This window comes from Cebus imitator, unplaced genomic scaffold (genome assembly GCF_001604975.1).
Source record: "Cebus imitator isolate Cc_AM_T3 unplaced genomic scaffold, Cebus_imitator-1.0 Scaffold732, whole genome shotgun sequence".
Classification (NCBI taxonomy): domain Eukaryota; kingdom Metazoa; phylum Chordata; class Mammalia; order Primates; family Cebidae; genus Cebus; species Cebus imitator.
The window spans coordinates 273,814-295,559 of NW_016108047.1; the positions used below are offsets into that span (position 1 = coordinate 273,814).

The 21,746-nt window shown below is 47.4% G+C and overlaps 1 protein-coding gene across 1 annotated transcript in view; it reads right to left on the reverse strand.

Moving 5' to 3' along the window:
- Positions 1 to 562: 562 nt before the first annotated feature.
- Positions 563 to 21,746, reverse strand: part of DIP2C (disco interacting protein 2 homolog C) — a 196,776-nt gene continuing 175,592 nt past the window's right edge. Inside the window, exons 39-43 of the mRNA XM_037735141.1 lie at positions 14,384 to 14,441; positions 12,007 to 12,081; positions 9,106 to 9,280; positions 7,202 to 7,325; positions 563 to 3,893 (exon numbers count right to left, since the gene is read on the reverse strand). Coding sequence (XP_037591069.1) covers positions 3,641 to 3,893; positions 7,202 to 7,325; positions 9,106 to 9,280; positions 12,007 to 12,081; positions 14,384 to 14,441 — 685 coding nt within the window. The 3' untranslated portion in view covers positions 563 to 3,640. The remainder of the gene's footprint in view (positions 3,894 to 7,201; positions 7,326 to 9,105; positions 9,281 to 12,006; positions 12,082 to 14,383; positions 14,442 to 21,746) is intronic.

A 21,746-nucleotide genomic window follows, 5' to 3' on the forward strand; every position in this document is an offset into this window, starting at 1 on the left:
TACCTGGTTTGTGCTTGACTGGTCACAGTGAGGGCTGCCACCTGAGGAGTGCGGACCTGTGGAGAAACATCTCTCCTTTGCTATCTTCAGCTTAATCCGACGCAGCCCTGCGGGTCTCACACCAGCCGTGCACTTTCACACACCCAAAGCCTCATTCTCAGTCAGCATGGGACTGTCCTGAATGAAAGCTGGGGGTCAGGGGAGGCAAGTGAAATTCTAACAAAAAGGCACTCAGATTACACCTGGGTCTCTGTGCAAAGATTTTAGTTCCACGGATTTTCTTGTGAATAAACGTTTATGTTCATGGAACCACTAGGCTGAAGGCCAGTTGACCTGCTACTGCTTTCCAAAAGATAAAACCGTAAGAATTCTCAGATCTTGGGCAAGAGATACAGCTTTTGGTTGTCACATGGTTAAAGACAATCTGGACTGGAACAGTCAACCACTCCTACTTCCTGACACGCAAAGGTTCCCTGTGATACAGCTGACAAAGCATTTGCACACAGGACTCATGCTGTTTGTCCCCAAATTACCAATAATCTGTACACTTGCAGCAAAATGTGAACAAATATATTTAGATATATTTAAAAGAATTAAAAAAAACATTTCACAAAACATTTGTTGCCATAGGAATTATTTTTAGCAATAAATGCCCACATCAAAATTTAAACATTGTTCAAAGTATGATTATCTGTACTAAGTAATGCAACACATTGTGTAAACAGAGTCAGATACGTCTCCCTGTAGGAGCAACTTCCTTTTGGGGTTAAAGCTGTCCCAGACATCTTTCCAGGGGACCAATTAAGAAACTGCTATTTTCAGAGCAACAAAAATAAAAGCTTTTATTTGTTCATTTGAATATAAAACAGGCGTTATCACAGATGTACAAAGCGTACTCGTGGTTTAACATACAAGAAGGTTGCTGTCCTTTGCACATAAAAATTTTGTTTGAAACCGTGATTGGTTGAGTACATGAATTTCTCTAACCAGTCACCACACTCTGAAATAACGCTGCTAACATTCAACTGATAAAAGGGACCATCTCCCTTGGGTAAAGTGTCAAGCAGGATTAAATATATATAATAAACAAGCACCATGAGGAATCTGCTCCTGTTTGATTAGGTCTGTGTTTATATGTTCATTGTGTACCCTCTTTTTGTGCAAGTTGATTACACGGTTTTGTCTGACTTCAAAAGCACAAGGTCACAAGACAAACATTTTTTACATTCTCATGAATGATTTATCTACAGTACAATTTCTAAAACAGAATGACCCTTCTTTATTGCTGAAACTGGTGGTACTGTCTCCTTTCCTTTTTCTTGCACAATGAAATTTCGATCTCAGTCCACCAACTCTTTGAGCCAAAACTCGAACATCAGAGTTGACAGGATGCAGAAGAGGCTGCTGCTAACTGCCCTCACAACTGCACTGCAGCGTTCACACTCCTTGAACGTAGAGTTGATTTGGCGACAGTTAAAATTATGTTTAAAGTGATATCTAAATTTGTTTTGCTTCCTGACTTCAGCTGGACCTCAACTTTTCCTGCACACTGCAATTAATGTTTCATAGTCAGTGTCTGACCTGAAGCCCTGCACCTACTTCCCTTTAAACGAGGTGGGTGGGTAGGTGGGTGGAAGAAAATGTCTTCTTTTTTCCTGTGTGTGGTGGTTCCCCCCTTAGGAAGCAGAGACTAGGAATGTGTATCTGAAGCATACGGAGAAAAATATTCACACACAGCAATGAGGTCAAACAATATTTCAAGAATCAAATGGTTTGTGGAGATGGAAGGATGCACCACATATGCAGACAAATTTTTTTATATGTGCCACTTTTTTTTTTTTTTTTTTTAACAACAATCAGCCTTGGATCTCAGAAGTCAAACAAAACTCTTTTAGCAAAAGGCTTACTGCTGACTGCATACAGCAAAGGCAGACAAAGACACTGCCTACAACATAATGAAAAATAATCTAAATTTTGCCCAGCATCAATCTTAGTCATGCATATCTAGCACCGAGAGCCACTGCAGGTCACACTGGGGCAGTCACAGAACACATCTTTCTTGGAGTGCAGATGCTCCTTCTTGGACACCGTGGGCCAATTCAATTTAGAAGTGCACAGGTGAGCTCTGAGAAGCTGTGGCCAGGAGCTGCCAGGGCAGAAACCAGGGCACAGTCGTCCACAGGCGGCAAACGATGCAGCTGGAGGACTTCTTGCTTTAGCCGGAGCTCTGGCATGAACCCCTGGGAACTGTGCTCAGGAAGCTCACACAGAGCTGGCTAGGTCTTAAGATGAGGGGACGATCACCGATGTGAGTTCCGGACACTCCACATTGGCCATCAGAGGGGAAGTCAGTGCAACCCAGTGCAAATGACCACAGAATCGCATTCCTTCTCATAGCAAGGACCAAAAAAAGATGACGCTAACAAAAATGATGAAAAACATTGTGCAATGAATTCTTGCAGCTAAGAAAACTATTTGCCAACCTAAACCCCTCAGTATCATCAGCACACGCTGGCATAAACACATTCACTGTTGTCCCACAGCAAAGAAAAAAATAGTGCACACTGAGCTTTAAATTCTTTCACCATCCTTGAGATGGCAATAATTTCACTTGCTGGTCTCTGGTTCTAGGAGAAACTGAGACAGCGCTCCTGCGCTCTGCGACTGCTGGAACAGCAGAGTGTGTGTGAGTACGGGGGGCACACCATGCAAGTGACAAGTTCTGCATCTTCAGCTTTAAAATCTCCTTTGTTCATTAGTGAATTTATATTTCATATATATATATTTGTTGTGATACTATCCACGCAAGATAATACAACACTTTTTTATATTAGCAAACATTACAAGACTTTAATATTCTTGAATGTTTTTCTCTTTTATAGTTCTAAAGAGATCAAAATAAATTAAACGTTTTGTACATAATTACACATTGAGGAAGTTAACTTATTTTATCTTTTTAGTTTAGTACAAAGATATTTGCAAGATAATTGCCGAAATACACCTTATTTATAATTTCTTCTCATTCTATACTAACTTCAAAGGCCATATATCAGCCTTTGTTTCTTCAGCACATTTCTGACAAAGAAAGCGGCTAAAATCTAATTGGAAGGTGCTAGTTGGAAGGTTGTCTCGTACCTCAAACTTTCCTAAAAGCATGAGATCTAGCAATGGCTTAAATTAGTAACAGATCCATGTCATCAAGATTTCATGATACATTAAAACAGAGAAAACAATTCTTTGTCACACTACATAAACTGTTTAAAAGAACCCAATAGAGGGCAGGATACTTTTTAATTGCTATTTCGGCTTAACAAAATACCACATTTACGAAGAAAGCACTTATTATCCAATAATTAAAAAAGAAAGAAAAGAAAACAAAGTTTTTGAAATGGGCTTTTCCAATGAACTGAAGGCAGTAATCCAAAGTCCTTCTGAGCGAAATTCAGTGGTAAATTCACATTTCACCCCCATGCCAATCGTGGCTGCTGTGAGAAGTCCTCTTCCTCCTCCTCTTCCTCCTCCACTCTCACCACAGAATGGCTGCATTCTGGTGAGTGTTGCCCTGTGTCTGCAAGCTTCAGTGGACACGGAGAACAATGTTTATATCTCTAGAAAAGACCATGGAAGCCAAGAGGTGAGACTACATGTTGTAGGCCACATAGATGGGGTCTAGCTGGTCTGCCAAAAACCCATCTCGCAGGTGCATGCGCTGCTTTTCCCCCCGGGAGTTGATGGGGATGACGCCGATGTCCACTACAACCACCACTCCGACAATCAGGTAGTGCTCCTCCAGGACCACGTTGGTCACCAAGGGAACCAGGTCCAAGGCTTCTTGTTCCGACCCATCAAGCTCAACCACAACCACCAACAAATTTGTCCAGGTAAACACAGCACTAAAGGACAAAAAAGAAAGCCATCATTATGTGTATTCATGCTTTATTTAATAGCTGCGGTTTCTTTCACAAGTTCACTTGGCTCTCTCTGGCCTGCCCGAGCACTCCTGACAGTCTCCTCCGGCCTCTCCACGTCCTCCGTCTGCCGCTCACTAAACGCCCCCCACACAGCCTTCTTGGCGAAGCACCTGCCAGTGTTTTTCCTACCAGCCTTCTCTCTCCGTGGCTTCTGCACGTATGTCATCATCTTCCTGAGTTCCCATTCCCAGCACAGGGTTATGCCACCTGGCTACGGAGTCTGTATTCCAGTACTGCCTCTGCTGCTTCCTGGAGAGCCAATGCCCTGATCGCAGAGTGCAGCAAGCCATCAGCCTCTGCCCGCAAGGCAGCCCTGCACCTCCTGCTTCTAGACCCCAGCTCTGCTGTTGCAGGGCGTGGGGCAGGTGTGTGTGTGCGGAGACCCAGGGCATGGGTGCATACTCCTCCTGTGTGTGCGGTGCGCCTGAGGGGGAGCGTGTTTCCCAGGCCTGTGGCTTGGGCTCAGCGTGGAAGCTGGTCAGCCTGTGTTAGGGAGGTGAATGCCAGCAGAGGCTCCAGAAGGGCTGGCTGTGGGGGCTTCTCCTGTTGTGTCATGATGAAATCACACCTGGGCTGGCCCTTGGGCCCCAGAGTATAAGAAACACATGGAGAAGAGCTACCAGTCCTATGCCTGGCCAAGCTGCTCGCCCCAACTGAGCCAGCCCTCGACTGCAGATGTGGAGACATCTTAACAACTCTGTCTAAAGCACTGAGCATGGCTGGCTTCCTTACAGCAGCGGCTAACCCATGTGCAGAGAGAAGTCTTCTGGAATGTGGAAGAGTCATTCAAATGTTTTTTTTTGGGATCGAGTCATCTTTCGGCAGGATGGACACCAGAGAATTTATTGTGTCCAGCAGGTGGAAGCGAAAGCCCAGTGCTTTACATTTTAAACTACACAGGATTGGCTTTTAGAAATAGCTGTTTAAAGGCCCTGATATTCACAGACCCTGGTGCTCGAGGTCTGCTTGGCTGAGGGGGCCAGAAGGTTCCCAGGCAGGGGGGCTGGATGGAGACCGGGCCCCAGGGCTGCTGGTCACGTGCCTGACACACACATTCTATCCCAGCTTGAGGCAGGAGGTACTGAGGAAACTCACTACTGTTCTAAGTGTGAGAGTTAAGTCAATTAGGAAAAAAATGTGTATTTTATTCAGTGTGGCCCATATATGTTAAACTGAAAGGGAAAACTGGAGAATTTTCCTGGAAATTCTCAGCAGTTCTCCTGGATTTGGCTTTGTGATTGCTGCACGCCCAGGAGCATGCTAAGAACTGTTTCCAAGAAAACGTGCTGGGGCTTAATTCCAGTCACACCGCTCCTTGTGATGTTAAAACGTTGCTCTGCGTGGCCCATGTGAGCCCATATGGTGAGTCTGATATCGCAGATACGTACGTCTCAGGCACGTTGGGTATACTTTTATTGTGGCATTTGAAATTTACAGAACAGTCCTAGAATATCATAATGCGCTTGGCTCTCCGGAGTAAGAGCTGGTGGAGGGTCTGCTTGCTCTATGGCTTCCTCTGGGCTGCAGGGACCTACAGGATGGTGCCAGCGACTCAAGCTCTCAGAGCTTTCCCAGGAGCTGTGCATGCTACATAGTGCTGACAACAACTGACGGAAGCGACAAAGTGTGTCTGGCCTGAATCTGGCAACATGGAGAGTCCCGTTCCGCAAAGCTGGGGTCACAGCTCAGCATGGAGCAGCCAGCAGTGGCCGGAAGGGGCAGCGCAGGGAGGCTGGGAGAGGGATTCGAAAGTCCACTCAAAGGGCAGCATGTGGACAAGGGGCATGTGAGTCTCTGACCAAGTGAGGGAAAGACCCAGGTCGGCGGCCACGTGGCGGGTCACAGCAGCGACACTTACTACAGAGTGAAGCCCAGCACCAGGGTCTAGAAGCCCAGAGGGCACCAGCGAGGCCCGCGACGCTCAGCGGGAAACCAGACAGAAAATGCTTGAGGGAGGTGATACAAACCAATGAAAATCATTTCCTTAAAAATACAAAAATGGAAGGCTGTAACTGATATTCATAGCTATTTAGATGGAAAATACGGCAGGCCCTGGCTGAGTTTCTGGGTCAAAGTCTTCTTGGAGTTTCTGTCTTCTTTGCATACCTAAGGAGAGAACTGTCAAGGAGACTGACAATTCAAGAATTTTCTTTGAGAGTAGGAGCTTAGCCAATTCGAACCACAGGATCATGGTCAGGTATGCAAACTCGATCTTGTAAATTCTGCCAAGTACTCAATGTTCAGATTCAGCAAATGGCAGTAAGTACCAGCCTTTATTGCACCTCCGTTAGCTAAGAAGAGGAACGAACGATCTCAGAAACCATCCTGTCAACCCAGAAAAGCTGTTGATGAGAGAGTGCAGAATGCGCCTCCCTCAGGGTTTCTGAGCTGAGACTGAGACTGCTTCATCAGGGGCCTCTCAGTAAACACCCTGTCTGTTATCCAGGGAATGAACAAGTCTAAAGTCAATGGTGTTGAGTTGCTTTTCATCCTAACTGCAAATATAAAGGCACTGAGCAAGCCTGTGAAAGTCCCCAGCCCTGGCTGACTTAACTCACAGCACTCTAGCATCCAGTGCACTCCCACACATCAGAAGAACGTGCTGCTGATTCTCCAGCAGCACCATGGACATGCTCAGCACTTCACAACAGATTACATGGGTCAGAGAGGAAGATAAAATCCCAGCCGCAAAGTCCTCACCTGGGCCCAGACCAGAGCCTGCCCCAGGCAGCAGGTGCAATACACACACCCTGTCACCCAGCCTTGGCCTAACTCAAGCAATTCTTCCTTTGGAAGTCTCCTCTGGGGTCTGGTCACACGCTGCCTCACCTTTCACTGGAAATTTTCCCACGTCTCATGTTACTTACAGTCCCCAAGTCAATAGTCACAAAAGTATTTTCTGTGCCTATGTGTCAGGTTTGTTTTCTTCCTCTATCATGCTTTTGTAAATTAAAAACCAAATAATAATTTGGCCTCCTGGAAAATTTTATCAAGTAGTTTTCATAGCAATAGAAGCCTATCGTGTTCAGGTAACATATGATATATTAACTCTATGTGTGGAGTGTTCTTTTGTTGCTTTAACCCCAAAAGATAAAGGTTTATAGTTCAGTGTTGACTCGTATGCCCTTCCCTACCTGAGTGAAACTCTCCTCTGCCGCCCTGCCCTCTACATTCCCAGTGCTTCACAAACTGCCCCCAATTCGGGTACAAGCCGCAAGCTCACAACTTACCATTCCGTGACGCTTTTATGGGCTCTGATGACCGAGGTCTCGATGTCGATTGGGTGGTACCGCATGCCCCGCAGCTCCATGGCTTCGTCCAGGGCCCCGACCACGTAGAGGGCATCGTGGCGCTCTGTTCAGGAATGAAAGCCTGTGTGAGCTTCCCTGTCATGCTGCTCAAGCCGCTTTCCTTCTTTTCTTAAAAAAGATGAAAACTACCCCCAAGTGAGACAGGGACACGAAGGAAGGGGATCATGGTTCTGGGGACAGTCTGTTTCCTTCTGCCAGTGAGAGAGCTCCCTGGCAAGGCCTGGCTTGTGTGTCAGTGCCCAGCAGGCTAGCTGCAAGGCCGCCATGCTCCCTCTGCACTGGCTCAGCTTCCAAACCCAGTCAACTGCCCATCGCATGCTCCTCAGGAGCAACTGAGGGATGGGTCAGCACCCAGTGGTCTGCATCCCATGGACCCATCAGCCAAGGTCTCGCCTGCCCAAGGTCACACAGGATGAGGCGTGGCCACAGCAGACCCAGCTCCCTGACTCCATCCCACACAGGCTCCTCTGTGCTATTAGCTCTGGGTATAAGCAGGCAAAGAAAGCGTAGCTCCTGGTAATGTTCATAAAGATTTCCTTAGCTCACGGAGCCATGAAATTTATTTCTATCCTTCATGCAAACCTCAGAATCATGACAATGACAACAAGTGGTCAAGTCCTATCTTTCCTTAAGGAAATGTCCTAAATTTTTATAGTGTCATAAGCATATTAGGGACAATTTGAAAGGAAGGACTGACATATAAAATAGTATCAGATGTAAGTATTTTCTAATTTCAATCAGACAAAGAAAGATGGAGACGCTGACAGGACTCTTTCCCTGTGGCAGGGGGCATATCCTTCAGGGAATCCCTGCTCCCAGGACTCAGTGGGACGTGGCTTTCCTGGCCTTTCTCTAGGAGTAGAAATTGCCACCCGCTTTTGCAGCTTCCAGGAACCTCAGACAGCACATTCAAACTAGTCTATAATTTCCCACAACGCAAATGTCATACCAGGATATTTTCGTATGATTCCTAAATTTAGCCCATTGGGCCAGGCCTTCATAGGTATGTTAGACAGGCATGTAAGGAAGCCTTACTGATGTCTAGAAACTCATCTCCCTGGGATTTGGTTAGGCAAGGTCTCATCAGGAACCTTAGCTCCCATTGTTGTGAAATAGCCAAGTCTTGCCTCTATTTTTAGCAGAACTAAGGAGATTAAGAAAGGATTCTGGAATAAGCAAAGAATTAAATATGGAAGTGCACTTCTACACCATGGCATCAGGAAGCACCCCTGGCCTCACCCCCGCTCTCCTCTGATGAGGCAAGGGCAATGCCATACATCTAGCCACTCCACAGCAGGCACCAGCAGGGGCAGCACCAGGCCCTGTACTCTGATGAGTGCATGGGCAGAGATGGCCGGCCAGCAGGGACGAGAGCCTGGAGCCTCCTCTTCCCAGACAGGGACAGACCCAGCCCTGGAAGTGGCAGCATGCACGTTCCCGCAGCTACTGGGCTAGCTTCTGTCTCGGATGGACCCTGTGTGAGCACGCAGCCTTCAGACGTGCTGAGGAGACTGCGGGCTGAGACTGGGCACTTTGCTGTGGGAGGCACTGCAGCCTGTGCTCAGCAGCTGGGCCCCTCCCTAATTTTCAGTCTGCATTGGTTCTCAGGACAGGACCGGGTACATGAGGCACAGCTCAGCTTGTGGGACACATTTGCATTTTGCCTTTCTCTTTTAAACTCAGCTCTTTTCACACTGGGTTGCAGCCGGCCCACATGTCCTCCTGAGTTTGGCTGCAGTGAACCTTGGGAATGCCTTCTGTACCTAGCGGAGTCTAACCGCTCTGCCCATCTGTGTGGGGGGCCATCCGGCCTGGACTCTTACCTCCATTTGCATCTGTGAGCTCAGTTCTCCGCAGGAACCCCAGGTAGCCTGTGCGTGCCCAGATGGTCTGGGTGTCTCCAAAACTTAGTCTTGAATTGAAGTGATCTGACTGGAGGGATTCGTCTCCGTAAATAGTGAAATAACCACTGGCATTGTGGGCACTGTGAACCCAAATCTGTGAATGGAGAGAAATGTCACTGTGGAGGACATTATTTTATGTCCAGCGAAGTGAGGCTACAACTTTGACAATAAATTATATTCAGTGATATGAAAATTTCCTTGAACTGAATAACCAAGATGATGTTAATCTCATTCAGGTTTTCTGGAGACACATGGAGGATACTGAAATAAAGGCACTTTACCAATTCTGTGGCCAAGCAACCAATCAAGCCATCCACCTATGGGGAATTCTATTAAAACAGATTAGTTGAAGACTTAAGAAATAGCTTTTAAAAACATACACAGCAAATGAACCAAGTCATACTAGATTCCTTACACTTTTCCAAATGATCGTTTCTAAAGAGCAAGAACAAAGTTGAAAAGCTTTGAGATTTCTTCTCTGTCACCTGGTTAGCATACCTCTAGACATATTGCAATAAAAACACACATCACAGAACAAAACCTAAGGGATAAATGCGCATCACACCAAAAAACAGAGACAAAAATGCTTGGATGTCTGACATCTGGGGAAATGGGTAAGCAAAGACTGATATAGTGACTCAAAGCCACAGCCACGTGGTCACACAGAACCATGGACAGGGCTGGGTAAAAGGAAAACCAGTAAGTTCCACAGATGCCCGTGCTGCTCTGCCCACACAGCAAGGGTCAGGAGAGGCAGGGCCTTTTGGACTCTGGCGTGTTTGCAGTGGAGACATTCTGGGCTGGGCTGTTTCCGTTATTTACTGACAATGAAAAGTGGTAAGTTCCATGAAGTCAGAAACCAGTTTACTACGGCACCCACGTCCCAGGCAGTGCCCAGCGTGCGGCGGGACTCAGTGCCTGCTCCCCAAATGAAAAGATGAAACTGAGAGGGACAGTGCAGCATCAGATCAGGGAAACGCAACGTTCTCGGTTCCCAAACACAAAGAAGTTCTCATTAAGGCAATGGAATATTCTACAGCCTTAAAAAAGAAGGGAATCCTGCCATTTGCAAGAGCATGGATGAGCCTGGAAGAAGTGATGCTGAGTGAAAAGCCGGAACAGAGAAGGACAAATACTGCTCTACCTCACTCCCATGGAAACTAAAAAGCTGCGTTCACAGAAGTAGAGGGTGAACAGTGGTTGCCAGGGGCTTCAGGGTGGCAAGGGGGAGATGGGGGCAAAGGTGCAAACCGTCAGAGGGCGAATGGGTTCTGGGGAGAAAAGGTAGCATGGTGACTACAGTGAATAATACCCTATTGTTTACTTGAAATTTGGTAACAACAGAGCCTACATGTTCTCAACACACACACAAGAATGCGAGGTGATGGACAATAGGACTAACTCGGTCGTGGGATCTGTTTCATATTATGTATAAACAACAAAGCATCACAGCACATCCCTTCCTTGTTATAACTTTCTCAATCACCCCTCAGAGTGGAAAACACACATCCCAGTAAGAATGTCATCTTGGAAAGTTCACCAGTTCTGGCCACCCTCAGAGGGAAGAGAACTCTGACCTTAGCCCAGCACACATCTCAGGCAGCACCTGTGGGTACCCCTCTGGGTGCTGGAGAAGCAGGCTCTGCTTTCCAGCTTTGTTTCTAGGAATGTATTTAAAGGAAACTCTGAAGTGAGAGCAGCACAGAATTTTATCTTTGTAGTTCTGATCTTCCATGTGTCTGAGAGAGTCAAGACAGGGAAAAAAAAAAAAAAAAAGACCCAGGAAGAAAAGGAAGGTGGGATGTGAGAACTGGTCAGGACTTGCTCATTAATTGTGTGTTCACCCATGCAGCATGCAGAAACGTGTTCTCAAGTGTGCTGGGGATGCAGCTGGGGCTGAGAAGGTGGCGGCTGCAGGAAGGGGGACACCTGACGAGACGGGACAGGTGACAAGGGGAGCAAAGGTGTCCATGGCTGGACAAGGGGCTTGGTCTAATGGCATGGCAGGCCTGGCCTTGGATGGAGTAACTGGGGGGAGGGCATGCGTGCTGGCACCATGGGAGGAGGCTGGCTCCAGACACACTCTTCTCCAGTGCCCTCTGCTTCCTCATAGAAGCAGCAAGCTCACTGCTAGAAAGAAGAATGGGGAGGAAGGAGGACACATGAAACAAGTCGCCTCTCAGACTGGGGACGCCCAGCAGCACCAGGGCCTGCCTGAGATGAGGTGTCAAGAATGGAGACCAGACCACGCAGCTCCACGAGGCATCTTTCTCCAGCTAAATCCCACCAGCAGCACGGGGGTGGGGAGGGGCACAGTGGCAGGGAGTGAAGAGCCAGCCAGGGTGGGCCCATCCTGAACACAACGGGGCAAAGCTGTCAAGTATCCTTGTTTGCTTTCTGATCTGAAATCAACACGTGACCTCTTGGCACTGCTGATGTCCTAGCATTACTCTTTGTGGAGGTCTCTGCCATTTTCCTGGTGAAGGACTTCTAAGTAATAACAGCGGGAACACAGAAAGCAAATTCAAAAGCTAAGAAGGAAACTCAGTCCACATGCATTACGTGTTTAAATTTTTTCTGAATTATTTGAGGAGAATATATTATACGTCCCTAAGGAAATGCCATCTTGTAATTGTGAGCTTTCATGGACTCATTTGAGCAACGAAGCTTGCTTCACTCTATTTCCAAGGCACTCATAACTCACTCAGCTCAAATGGGCGTGTGGCAGATGGAGGGTGTGTGAGCAGTTCTGATGGTGTCAAGACACGCCGAGGACACGCAACAGAAAATAACCCGGATCTCGGCGGGTGCTCAACTCACCTCTCCGAGGTGCGAGTCCCCCAGCGGTCCTTTAGTTTCTGGGTTGGCAATTATAATCCGAACCCCTGGAAGTATCTATTTGGGAGAGGAAAAGTCTCATCAATGGAAGGAATACAGGAAGAGGCTACACACAAGCCAACCTCAATCTCGTCTTCACATCGTTTCCTTTTTAAAGACTGTTTAGAAAGCAATTAAATCAACATTATATGTCACAAAGCTATAACCCATTATACAACCACAGCCTCACAATCAGGGCATCACGATCACATTCTCACTGTAATTGTTACAATATTGTATGCCATTATGGTGATCTTAAAATTAAACATTTTGATTGACAACCATATCTCAATAAAGCTAAAAGAAATCTATTTAAAATCATAAAAACAACTTTTGAACAAAAACATGATAAATGATGTAACGTTTAACACAGTCTGAATTTTGCAAAATGGGAATTTTCAGTTGTTTCCATGAAGTTATTCACAATACGTACATAGATTCAATATTACATCTTACACCCTGGCGCCCGGCGTGGACGGAAGGTGATGCTTGCTGTCATCACTGAAGTCAGTCACAGAGTGACGTTTTCAGGGGTAAGTGTGGACTTGAAGATAACCCAAAATGATTCTGGCAAAACTATTTAGCAGACAGCTGCTTTGGTGGTGCCAGAAGGGAAAGGTTCTGTGTCAACTGCTAGTGAAGTCTGGCGGGCTTTAATTAGGATGGCTGTGTGATATCCAGCTCATCTCCACCGAATTGTCAACTCAAGATACTGGGGAACTGCAGGTAAACACCTCTGTAATGGATGTCAATATTAAACATTTCCTTTTTCATTGAGACAGGGTCTGGCACTGTCACCCAGGCTGGAGTGTAGTGGCACAGTCACAGTTTACTGCAGCCTTAAGCAACCTCCAGCCTCAGTCCCGCAAAGTGCTGGGATTACAGGCAGGAGACACTGGGTCTGGCCAGAATTTCCTTCTTAATGGAAGTTTAGCTTAGAAATATCTCACATTCCGCCGTGCGCAGTGGCTCTGTAATCCCAGCACTTTGGGAGGCCGAGGCGGGTGGATCATGAGGTAAAGAGATCGAGACCATCCTGGTCAACATGGTGAAACCCTGTCTCTACTAAAAATATAAAACATTAGCTGGGCATGGTGGCGCGTGCCCATAATCCCAGCTACTCAGGAGGCTGAGGCAGGAGAATTGCCTGAACCCAGGAGGCGGAGGTTGCGGTGAGCCGAGATCGTGCCATTGCACTCCAGCCTGGGTAACAAGAGCGAAACTCCGTCTCAAAAAAAAAAAAAAAAAAAAAAAAAAAAAAAAAAAAAAAAAAAAAAAAAAAAAAAAAAAAAAGAAATATCTCACATTCTACTGATATCACTTAGATAAGGAATCAAAAGTTCATTCTGGAAATCCTGAATATAGCCTGTCTCAAATCAGTTCATCTAACATTCACAACTGAGACAAAGGCAAGACATTTTATGGTAAAAACATAGAATGTCCTGGAATAGTCATGCTGTGCTTTCAGTCTGAAGTGAGGCTTCAGGGCTCTGGGTTCTGCTGCTGGCGAGGTCTGCCAGACTGTTACGGTGATGGTGAGCACATTGCTACTGCTGGAACCAACTCTGTAAAGAATTCCAACTTGCAGTCTTGCAGGCAATTTTATCAGAGGACCAGAAGCAACATGAGATGCTATTAGAATTATATCAATGGAGAAGGAATCTGACAACCGGGGCCAAAAAGGAAAACAAGGGTCTTCATTTAGGTTTAAGTAAGTTTATTGCCCTTTAGTTCTAGTAAAAAACACAACCACTGTGGCAGAAACTACTAGGTATCTTTTGATAACCATTCTTTTTCACTCCCACAGTAACAGATACCCCGATTTTTAGGCAGGCCTGCAGATATTCAGAATTGATATCTCAATAGTTCCCAACCTTCTTTTTAGCTAGATGTGGCCATGTGACCAAATTCTGATCAATGGTATTTCAGTGTAGGACAGCTTGGGAACCTTCCCTATGGTCTGCATGCTTTGTTCTCTGCTTTTTCTGTTTCTCCTCCTGCTGGCTGGAGCGGGACCAGCTGCCTCAGCCCGAGGTCCCCTTGGGAATCGGGATACAATGTGCAGAACAAGGCCAAAGGCACCAGCGCCTGTGCTGGTTTCACGGAGCAGGAAATGCCTATTTCCCAACTTTTACCTGAGGAAAAAAGTCTAACTTGTTTAAAACACTGTTATTTTGAGTTTCTATACTGATTGATAGGTTACTTTCCAGAAAGCTTTTGAAAAAAAAAATTCTGTAAAATACATTTCTTAAAACTTAAAGGCCCATACACTCAGAAGCAAACTGACACAGAAATGCATGCTTCTTCCTATAATTCTTACCTTTCCTGATTCCATCAGGGGCAGGCTATGAGGGGATCCTCTTTCCACTAAACGGACTCTGCAAATAGAAAGATAAAATATTCCTAGATGTGTTTTCTGTCCAGTTTCCCTTTCACCAATTCAGCACGAGGTCATGAGCCCAGCAGGCTGTCAGGGAAAGTTGATTCTGAGCATCATCCAATGGCAAAGACACAAGTCACAGAAAGGGCAACCCAGTAGCAGCGGAAACAGTACCTAAAGTGATGGCCACAAAGAAAGCTGATGAAGCCGCAGCTCTCAAATCTGCCAAATAACTGGAAAAATGACTCTGAACTTAAAGTAACCGTGAGTCCACTTATTTTCAGAAAAGGAAAAGAACACGGATTACAGGGCATCCTTGAAAGAGCTGTGGGTCACCCAGGACCGTGCCACCTGGTCCTGAAGCATGGATGGCTGCACTGCGGGTAGAAGCAGGGCTAGGTGTGCAGGGGCCGAGTCTCTTTCCAAGGCAGTGTGAGAAACGCAGCCACAGAACAGAGAGAACTGCCGGGCCCTGACAGCAAAGCTACTCAGAAAAGAAACTCTTCAAAGAACACGTCATAGTAATTTAATCTTAAGAACTGCAAGAACATTGCAGTGATCACAGCCAGCGCTTCACCAACAGTCCCTCCAGGTGCATTATTTCTGTCTTTTGAGGCCTTCATTACTGGTTTTGCATTTTTACCAGGTCCTAGTGGACCACGACAGTCTTCATTTACCTAAGAGGCAATTTTCATTTAAATAAAGTAAAGCAAAGGAGAAAGTGCTCAAAGGCTTGAAGACGGCAGATCTCAGGAGGACCTGCCTCCCACCTGGGGACAGACTGTGGGCAGGGAGTCTGTTGGCTCCTGAGATGCCCTTCCTACCATTGATGTGGTTTTTTTTTTCAGAGACAGGGTCTGTCTCTGTCACCCAAGCTGGAATACAGCGGTGTCATCGTGGCTCATTGCAGTCTTGACCTGCTGGCCTCGAGCCATCCCCCCCGCCTCAGCCTCCTGAGCTGCCAGGGCTACAGGTGTGTACTACCACACCCGGCCAATTTCTACGTTTTTGTAGAGATGAGGTCTCACTACGTTGCTCAGGCTGGTCTCAATCCCGGTCTCAGGTGATCCTCCTGCCTCAGCCGCCAAAAGCGCTGAGATTATAGGCGTGAGCCACCATGCCCAGCCCTCACTGAGATTTGAACCACACTCTTAGGCACTGGGCACAGTGGTCTTCCTCTGTAACTGACAGGTGTAGTCAAAGAAAGAGGATGAAGGGGAGGGAAGGGGCAGGAGGCACCAAGAAAGAAGCCTGAGTGTCACAGGGCTCTGAGAGACAGTTCAGCATAGCCCTCTGCGAAGCATGAGGGAGGCCATGGAGGGTGTGTGCACCTCCAGGCACAGGGGTGTTCCTGCCACCAAGGGGGAGGCACCCAGCAGCATGGATGACACGCAGTGCCAGTAAATCCAGGAGCAGCGTGAAGGGCTTGGCGCAGGCGCAGCGTGTGTGTCAGTGTCTTCGGACAGGCCTTGACAGCTGCACTGCTCCTGCTGGACCCAGGGCTGTCTGCAGCCAGGGGCGCCGTCTCCTGTGGCTGTTCGGTGACGGAGGCTACAGGACAATTCCTCCCACCCAACCTAGTGTGGCTTCTCCTGTTGCTGCAGACAGAACAGCCTGTGCCGGGGAGGGTCATCTGTGGTGGAGCAGAAACAGGGAAGGCCGGTGGCACTTTCCCTTCCGCAGGAGGAGACGAGACGCTGGGGAGGCCGCCTGCACGTGTAGGCAGGAGTCTGATCAGGGAGGACTTACTGGAGCCATTTCAGATTGGATGACAAGCATCAACTCTTTGGTGTTTGTCTTAAAGGGAAGCCTTGCTGCTAACAGCTGATGACGGCTACCAAAGAGTTCACACGATTCAAGCTCTTCAGGAATACACCGATAGACTGGATGACGCTGACCTCCTCCACAAAAGCCTCACGGCTGTTTTAACACAGAATTGCAAGAAACCAAAGAACTTTCAGGAGCCAGGCAGGGTTATGCTACCTTCGGGTGGGTTACTGCTGAGACTTGCCCTGAGAATACCTAGAATTTGTGGTGCAACACAAACACGCTCTCCTCCGGACCCTGACCACGCAGCAGCACACAGCACGAGCACACTTGAGATATCGGCAGGACGTGCCCATGCCGGACAAGGGCACTGACTCCTTCCTGCTGTGCCAGGAGGCCCGCACACGTGCCCTGATGAGCAGACAGTGGAGTCAAAAGTCGGTGAACTGTGGATTACAGAAATGGGCGATCTGCTCCAGATGAAGACGTTAGCAGAGAAGCCAGGCCAGCTGGCCAGCACGGCAATGAGAAAGAGGCACCTGAAATGCGAGGAGAGGGAAAGAGCGAGAGGTGGGGTCAGACGGCCCTGCCTCAGCACCCTACAAAGGCCAGGTGGCCAGCCAGGGAGTGAGCCGCAGCCAAGGCTGAGGGCTATTTTGGACACACTGTTTCCGTTTCTGTGCCCAGTCCACAGTCATCTCTACTTTAGGATGTCCGAGATCCTGTCACTGGCTGGAGTCGGATGAACTGGCAGCTCTGGGAGCTGTCGCTATGGGGATGGCTTCAGAGAGGGTCCGGGAGTCACTGAGGAAACAAGGCTCTTGAGTTACAAAAGTGACAGGCAAATGCCCCGGGGCTCTGCCAGGCAGGGCACAGGCTGTGCAGTATTCCCAGATCTTCCTTCTCTCCATCCCTGTGTTTCTGCCTTGGCCTGTGCCCAGCCACTAAGGGGGCATGGAGGAAAACGAGACAGGCGAGGCTCCGGGCAGGTGTGTGCTGGCCAGCGCCTCGCCCTCTGGCCGCACATCCTTCACTCTCTCCTGCTCTTGCCCCCATACTGACCCACAGCCTCAGGAAGGGAAGCAAGATGGAATCTCAGCTGAGAACCTTGTCTGAAGTGTGGAAAACACGGAAGATCTATCATCCAGAATTTCCTCTCTGGTTAGTATAAAAAAGGTGTGCTTCATACGAAAACAGGTACAGGGTGCTAAATCACTCAGGGCCAGTCCAGGATGAAGCAGCTCAATATCCTGCTAGCAAATGCCACACAGAATTCCTTCATCTACACCAAGCTGAACAATATCCGCATAAAGAGAGAGAACAACATCCACATAGCAAAGAGAGGAAAAAAGCTGCCCCTTATCTAAGGGCAGAAGAGGCGTTTTCCTATAGAACTAGGAGGCGTTTTCCTGTAGAACTGGGAGGCGTTTTCCTGTAGAACTGGGAGGCGTTTTCCTGTAGAACTGGGAGGCGTTTTCCTGTAGAACTGGGAGGCGTTTTCCTGTAGAACTGGGAGGCGTTTTCCTGTAGAACTGGGAGGCGTTTTCCTGTAGAACTGGGAGGCGTTTTCCTGTAGAACTAGGAGGCGTTTTCCTATAGAACTGGGAGATGTATCTGTAACATACACATCCAAGGGCTGATTACCTCCATGTGCAAAGAACTCATAGCAATAAACAAGGTGATCTTGGTTGTTCTCAAAGAGTGTCCTCCACAGTTACGGGGTGGGGGCTGAGTTAAGACCCGGGTCCAATTGAGGTTGGTGCTGACTTTCTCAAACTGGGGATCATATACAAATATCACCAGTTTGGGCAAATTAAATGAGCTATGACTCTGAAGTGCTCATGGTCTGTGAGTTATAAGTAGCTGTGGTTATTAACACTTCTCAGTTAGAACCAGGTTGTAAGTTTAAAACCAAGGCAACTCCTGGCATGGTTTTACAAGAGAGAGGTGGAGGGAAGTGCAGAGGTCTGAGGACTCCAGGAGCCAGAGCAGGGCAGGAGTGCTCCATGAGGGAGGGAGAAACACACACAGAGGCAGCCAGGCTAGCCCTTTCCTGCGGGAAGTGTGACTGGGCCACCAACAGGACCAAGTGATGCCCTAAGAGGACCCTCATATTGCAGGAGCCATTGTGCCAAGGCCCATGCCCAGCAGAGCTACCTTCTGTGGCAGAGCACCTGCCACTCAGGTCATGCTGCAAAGTCTGCTTCAGATAACTCAGGGCTGAGTAAAGCTGCCAGCTCCAGACCCAGAACTCTGTGCCGCTTTTCTTGCTGCCTCCAGCGTGCATTACTGCTGACCAAATCGGCTCCAGGAGGTGCACACTGACGCCCTCCCCAGGTGAAAGTCAGTTTTAAACAGTGCACTTACTTTCACATCAGGGCTACAACTTAACTGTGTGTCTGAATAACTCTTCCAGCCTGGCCTGTCTTCCCCCTTATTTCTTCTTGACTCTAGTATAAATCCTGGACTTGTGGGGAATGAACTGTCTTTTCATCCTACGCTGTCAAGTGGACTTGAAGTTTAGACTTTTATTGGAATAGCAGAGACAGAGAGTTGACATGAGGGTACTTGCCACTAGCCTCTAACTTGCCCTGTCCTTGAACTGCTCTCAAATTGACTCAAATTAGCAACTTGTTTCGCTAGAAGCGATGCCTCGGAAGGCTGGAGCCCTGATTGTATGGTGTAACCCTGAGTGGGGAATGAAGGCATGGTGGTCACAAGGTCTTTCTGTGAGGTCTTCATTCTTCATTAGTGCTTCCTGGCATCACACACTTGACCTCCTGGGAATGGGTGGGACGGTGCTGCTTAGATAACCCGGTTTTTCATCAGTTGTCTAAGAAGAGCCATGGTCGAACTTCTCTAACCCTTCCCCACAAAGCTACAGACGGGACTCTTTCTTCTTCCAACTGAGATTCTCACCAAGGGGCAAGAAGCCTCATCTGGGCCAGGCAAAGGGGGATGAGCACACCTGCTCTCTGCCCAGGACCACCCCCCATGCCCTGGTAGTACCTGGAATCCTCCCACTGGCTGGCAGAGCATCCATCAGCACACCAGCTCCGGAGACATAATAACAACCGAGAAACAAAACAGCATTCTCTACCCCAACAGACAAGCGCTGGCCTTTGGCAGCACCGCCCCCACCAGAAAGACAATCGCTTCAGACAAGTGCAGCTGGAGCCATGACCAACGCCTCGGGGTGGGCACCTGATGCAGAGCACCGCCCTGTCCACCCACGCCACTGCTCAGCACTGGTCCGATGGCCACTCATGACCTGAGGGTTCATGTACCCTCTGCACCTTCAATCTCAAAAATCGGCATGAGACCAGATGCAGACAGAGCTGGTGCTGACCTCAGTGCCAACTCTGTGGCATTTCGAGGGGAGCAAATGGGACACAGAGTAACCGGTGCCACATGGAAAGCTCAGCTGCAGCGCAGTCATGCTCACCGTTTGAGGATGGTATTTATGAATGTGCTGACGAAAAAGGAACCAGAACTTAAGATTTTAAACTATACCTTCTTCCAAAATTAATTCGAAACATGTAAAATACCCAATACAATAGGGCCATTTGAACAACAACCTTTTAAAAATCCCCCCAAAAAGAGGAGAAATTAAATGTTTAAAAACTTTAGGCTAATTGACAGAGATGCTGTGACTGAGTCTACTCTGCAGCCTCCTGGCAGCTAAGCTGCAGGAGAAGACTGAGGCGAGTGTTACTGCCAAAGTTGGGACTTTAAGGTCTTGCTATTTCCTTTGCAACCAGTGAAGCCCATAAGAGCATTAAAATCACAAGGAATAACAATGCTTAAAAATAACAGGCATCATGTCCACACATTCAAAACCACTAACAAAACAAATAAAACCAAAAACAAATGCACTATTATCTCTACAGGAGGTCCTCCTGGGACTCAAGCCCTAACAAAGCCGTAGATGACTGCATGAGACAGCCACAGTGGCCACCACAAAAGGCTCAGGGCAAGCAACTTGGTCATGGAAGCCCAGAAACAGATACCAATCACCCTGAAAATGAGCAACAAGAGAAAACAGAAGGCTTTCATCTAACCAACAGCACGGCACAGATGAAGTACCAAAGCATACTTTGTACACTTTTTCATGTATAGAATTATAAACTTAACCTGACCCCTCCAATCCAGACTCTTCTGCGCATCCTCTCCCCTTTTCTCTCCCTCAGGAGGAAGAGAGCTCTCTGTTCTTTTCTTCCCATAAAAGGCACCATTTGGAGGTGTGGACTGAGCCTACCTTGCAGCACAAATTGCCCTCCTCCATCTTCTTCCAAGGCCAGATGGTTTCCAAGTTTCCAAAGTGCTTAATCTCTGAATGCTAAGTCTGAGCACAGACCCCTGCTACCTAATATCCCAATCACATGCATTGATGTGCGGGGTGCAGTGGCTCATGCATGTAACCTTAGCACTTTGGGAGGCTGAGGCAGGAGGATCACTTGAGCCCAGGAGTTTGAGACCAGCCTAGGCAACGTGGTGAGACGCCGTCTCTACAAAAAATGCAAAAGTTAGCAAGGTGTGGTGGCATGCACCTGCAGTCCCAACTACTCGGGAGGCTGAGGTGGCAGGGTCACTTGAGCTTGTGAGTCAGAGATCACCGTGGGCTGTGATCATGCCACTGCACTCCAGCCTGGGTGACGGAGTGACACCTGTCTCAAAAAAAAGTGTTTGGGGGGGAAGCATCAGTATTACTGTGGCAAAGAGTGGGATAAACTGTTTATCGCTTTATGTCCATCCATAAGATTTTCATGACAAATTCCTTTGCACTGAATTAAAAAAAAAAACAAAAACACTTTTTGTTTTTGAGAACTCCTCGGCTTTAAAAAAAAATACTTTCTGAATAAGACCTCAAAAGCACAGGCCACAGAAGCAAAAACAAGCAAATGGGATTATATATAACTTAAAAGCTTCTGCACAGCAAAAGGGAACAATCAAAGTGAAAAGGCAACCTACAGAATGAAAAAACACATTTACAAACTACTCATAAGACAGGAAATTAATATTTAGGATATATAAGGAACTCAAACATCTCAACCTCAAACGCAAAAACCCACCCAAACAAAAAACCAAACAATCTGATTTAAAAATGGGTAAATGATCCGAACATACTTCTCAAACGACATAAATGGCCAGAAAATACATGAAAAGTGCTCACATCACAAATCATCAGAGAAGTGGAAGTCTTTTTTTTAGTGAAAGCAGGTTTATTAGGAAAGAAAACGAATAAAGGAATGGCTACTCCACAGGCAGAGCGCAGCATGGACTGCTCAGCTGCTTATACTTATCGTTACTAGAGGCGTGAAGTTCAAAACCACAACGAGACACCACCTCACTCCAGTTAAGATAACTATTATCAAAATGACAAAAAATATCAAATGCTGGTGAGGATACAGAGAGGGAGGAGAGACTCTTAGACTTGTTGCTAGGAACATAAACTAGTACAGCCACTATGGAGAGCAATATGAAGGTTCCTTACACACACACACACACACACACACACACACACACACACACACAC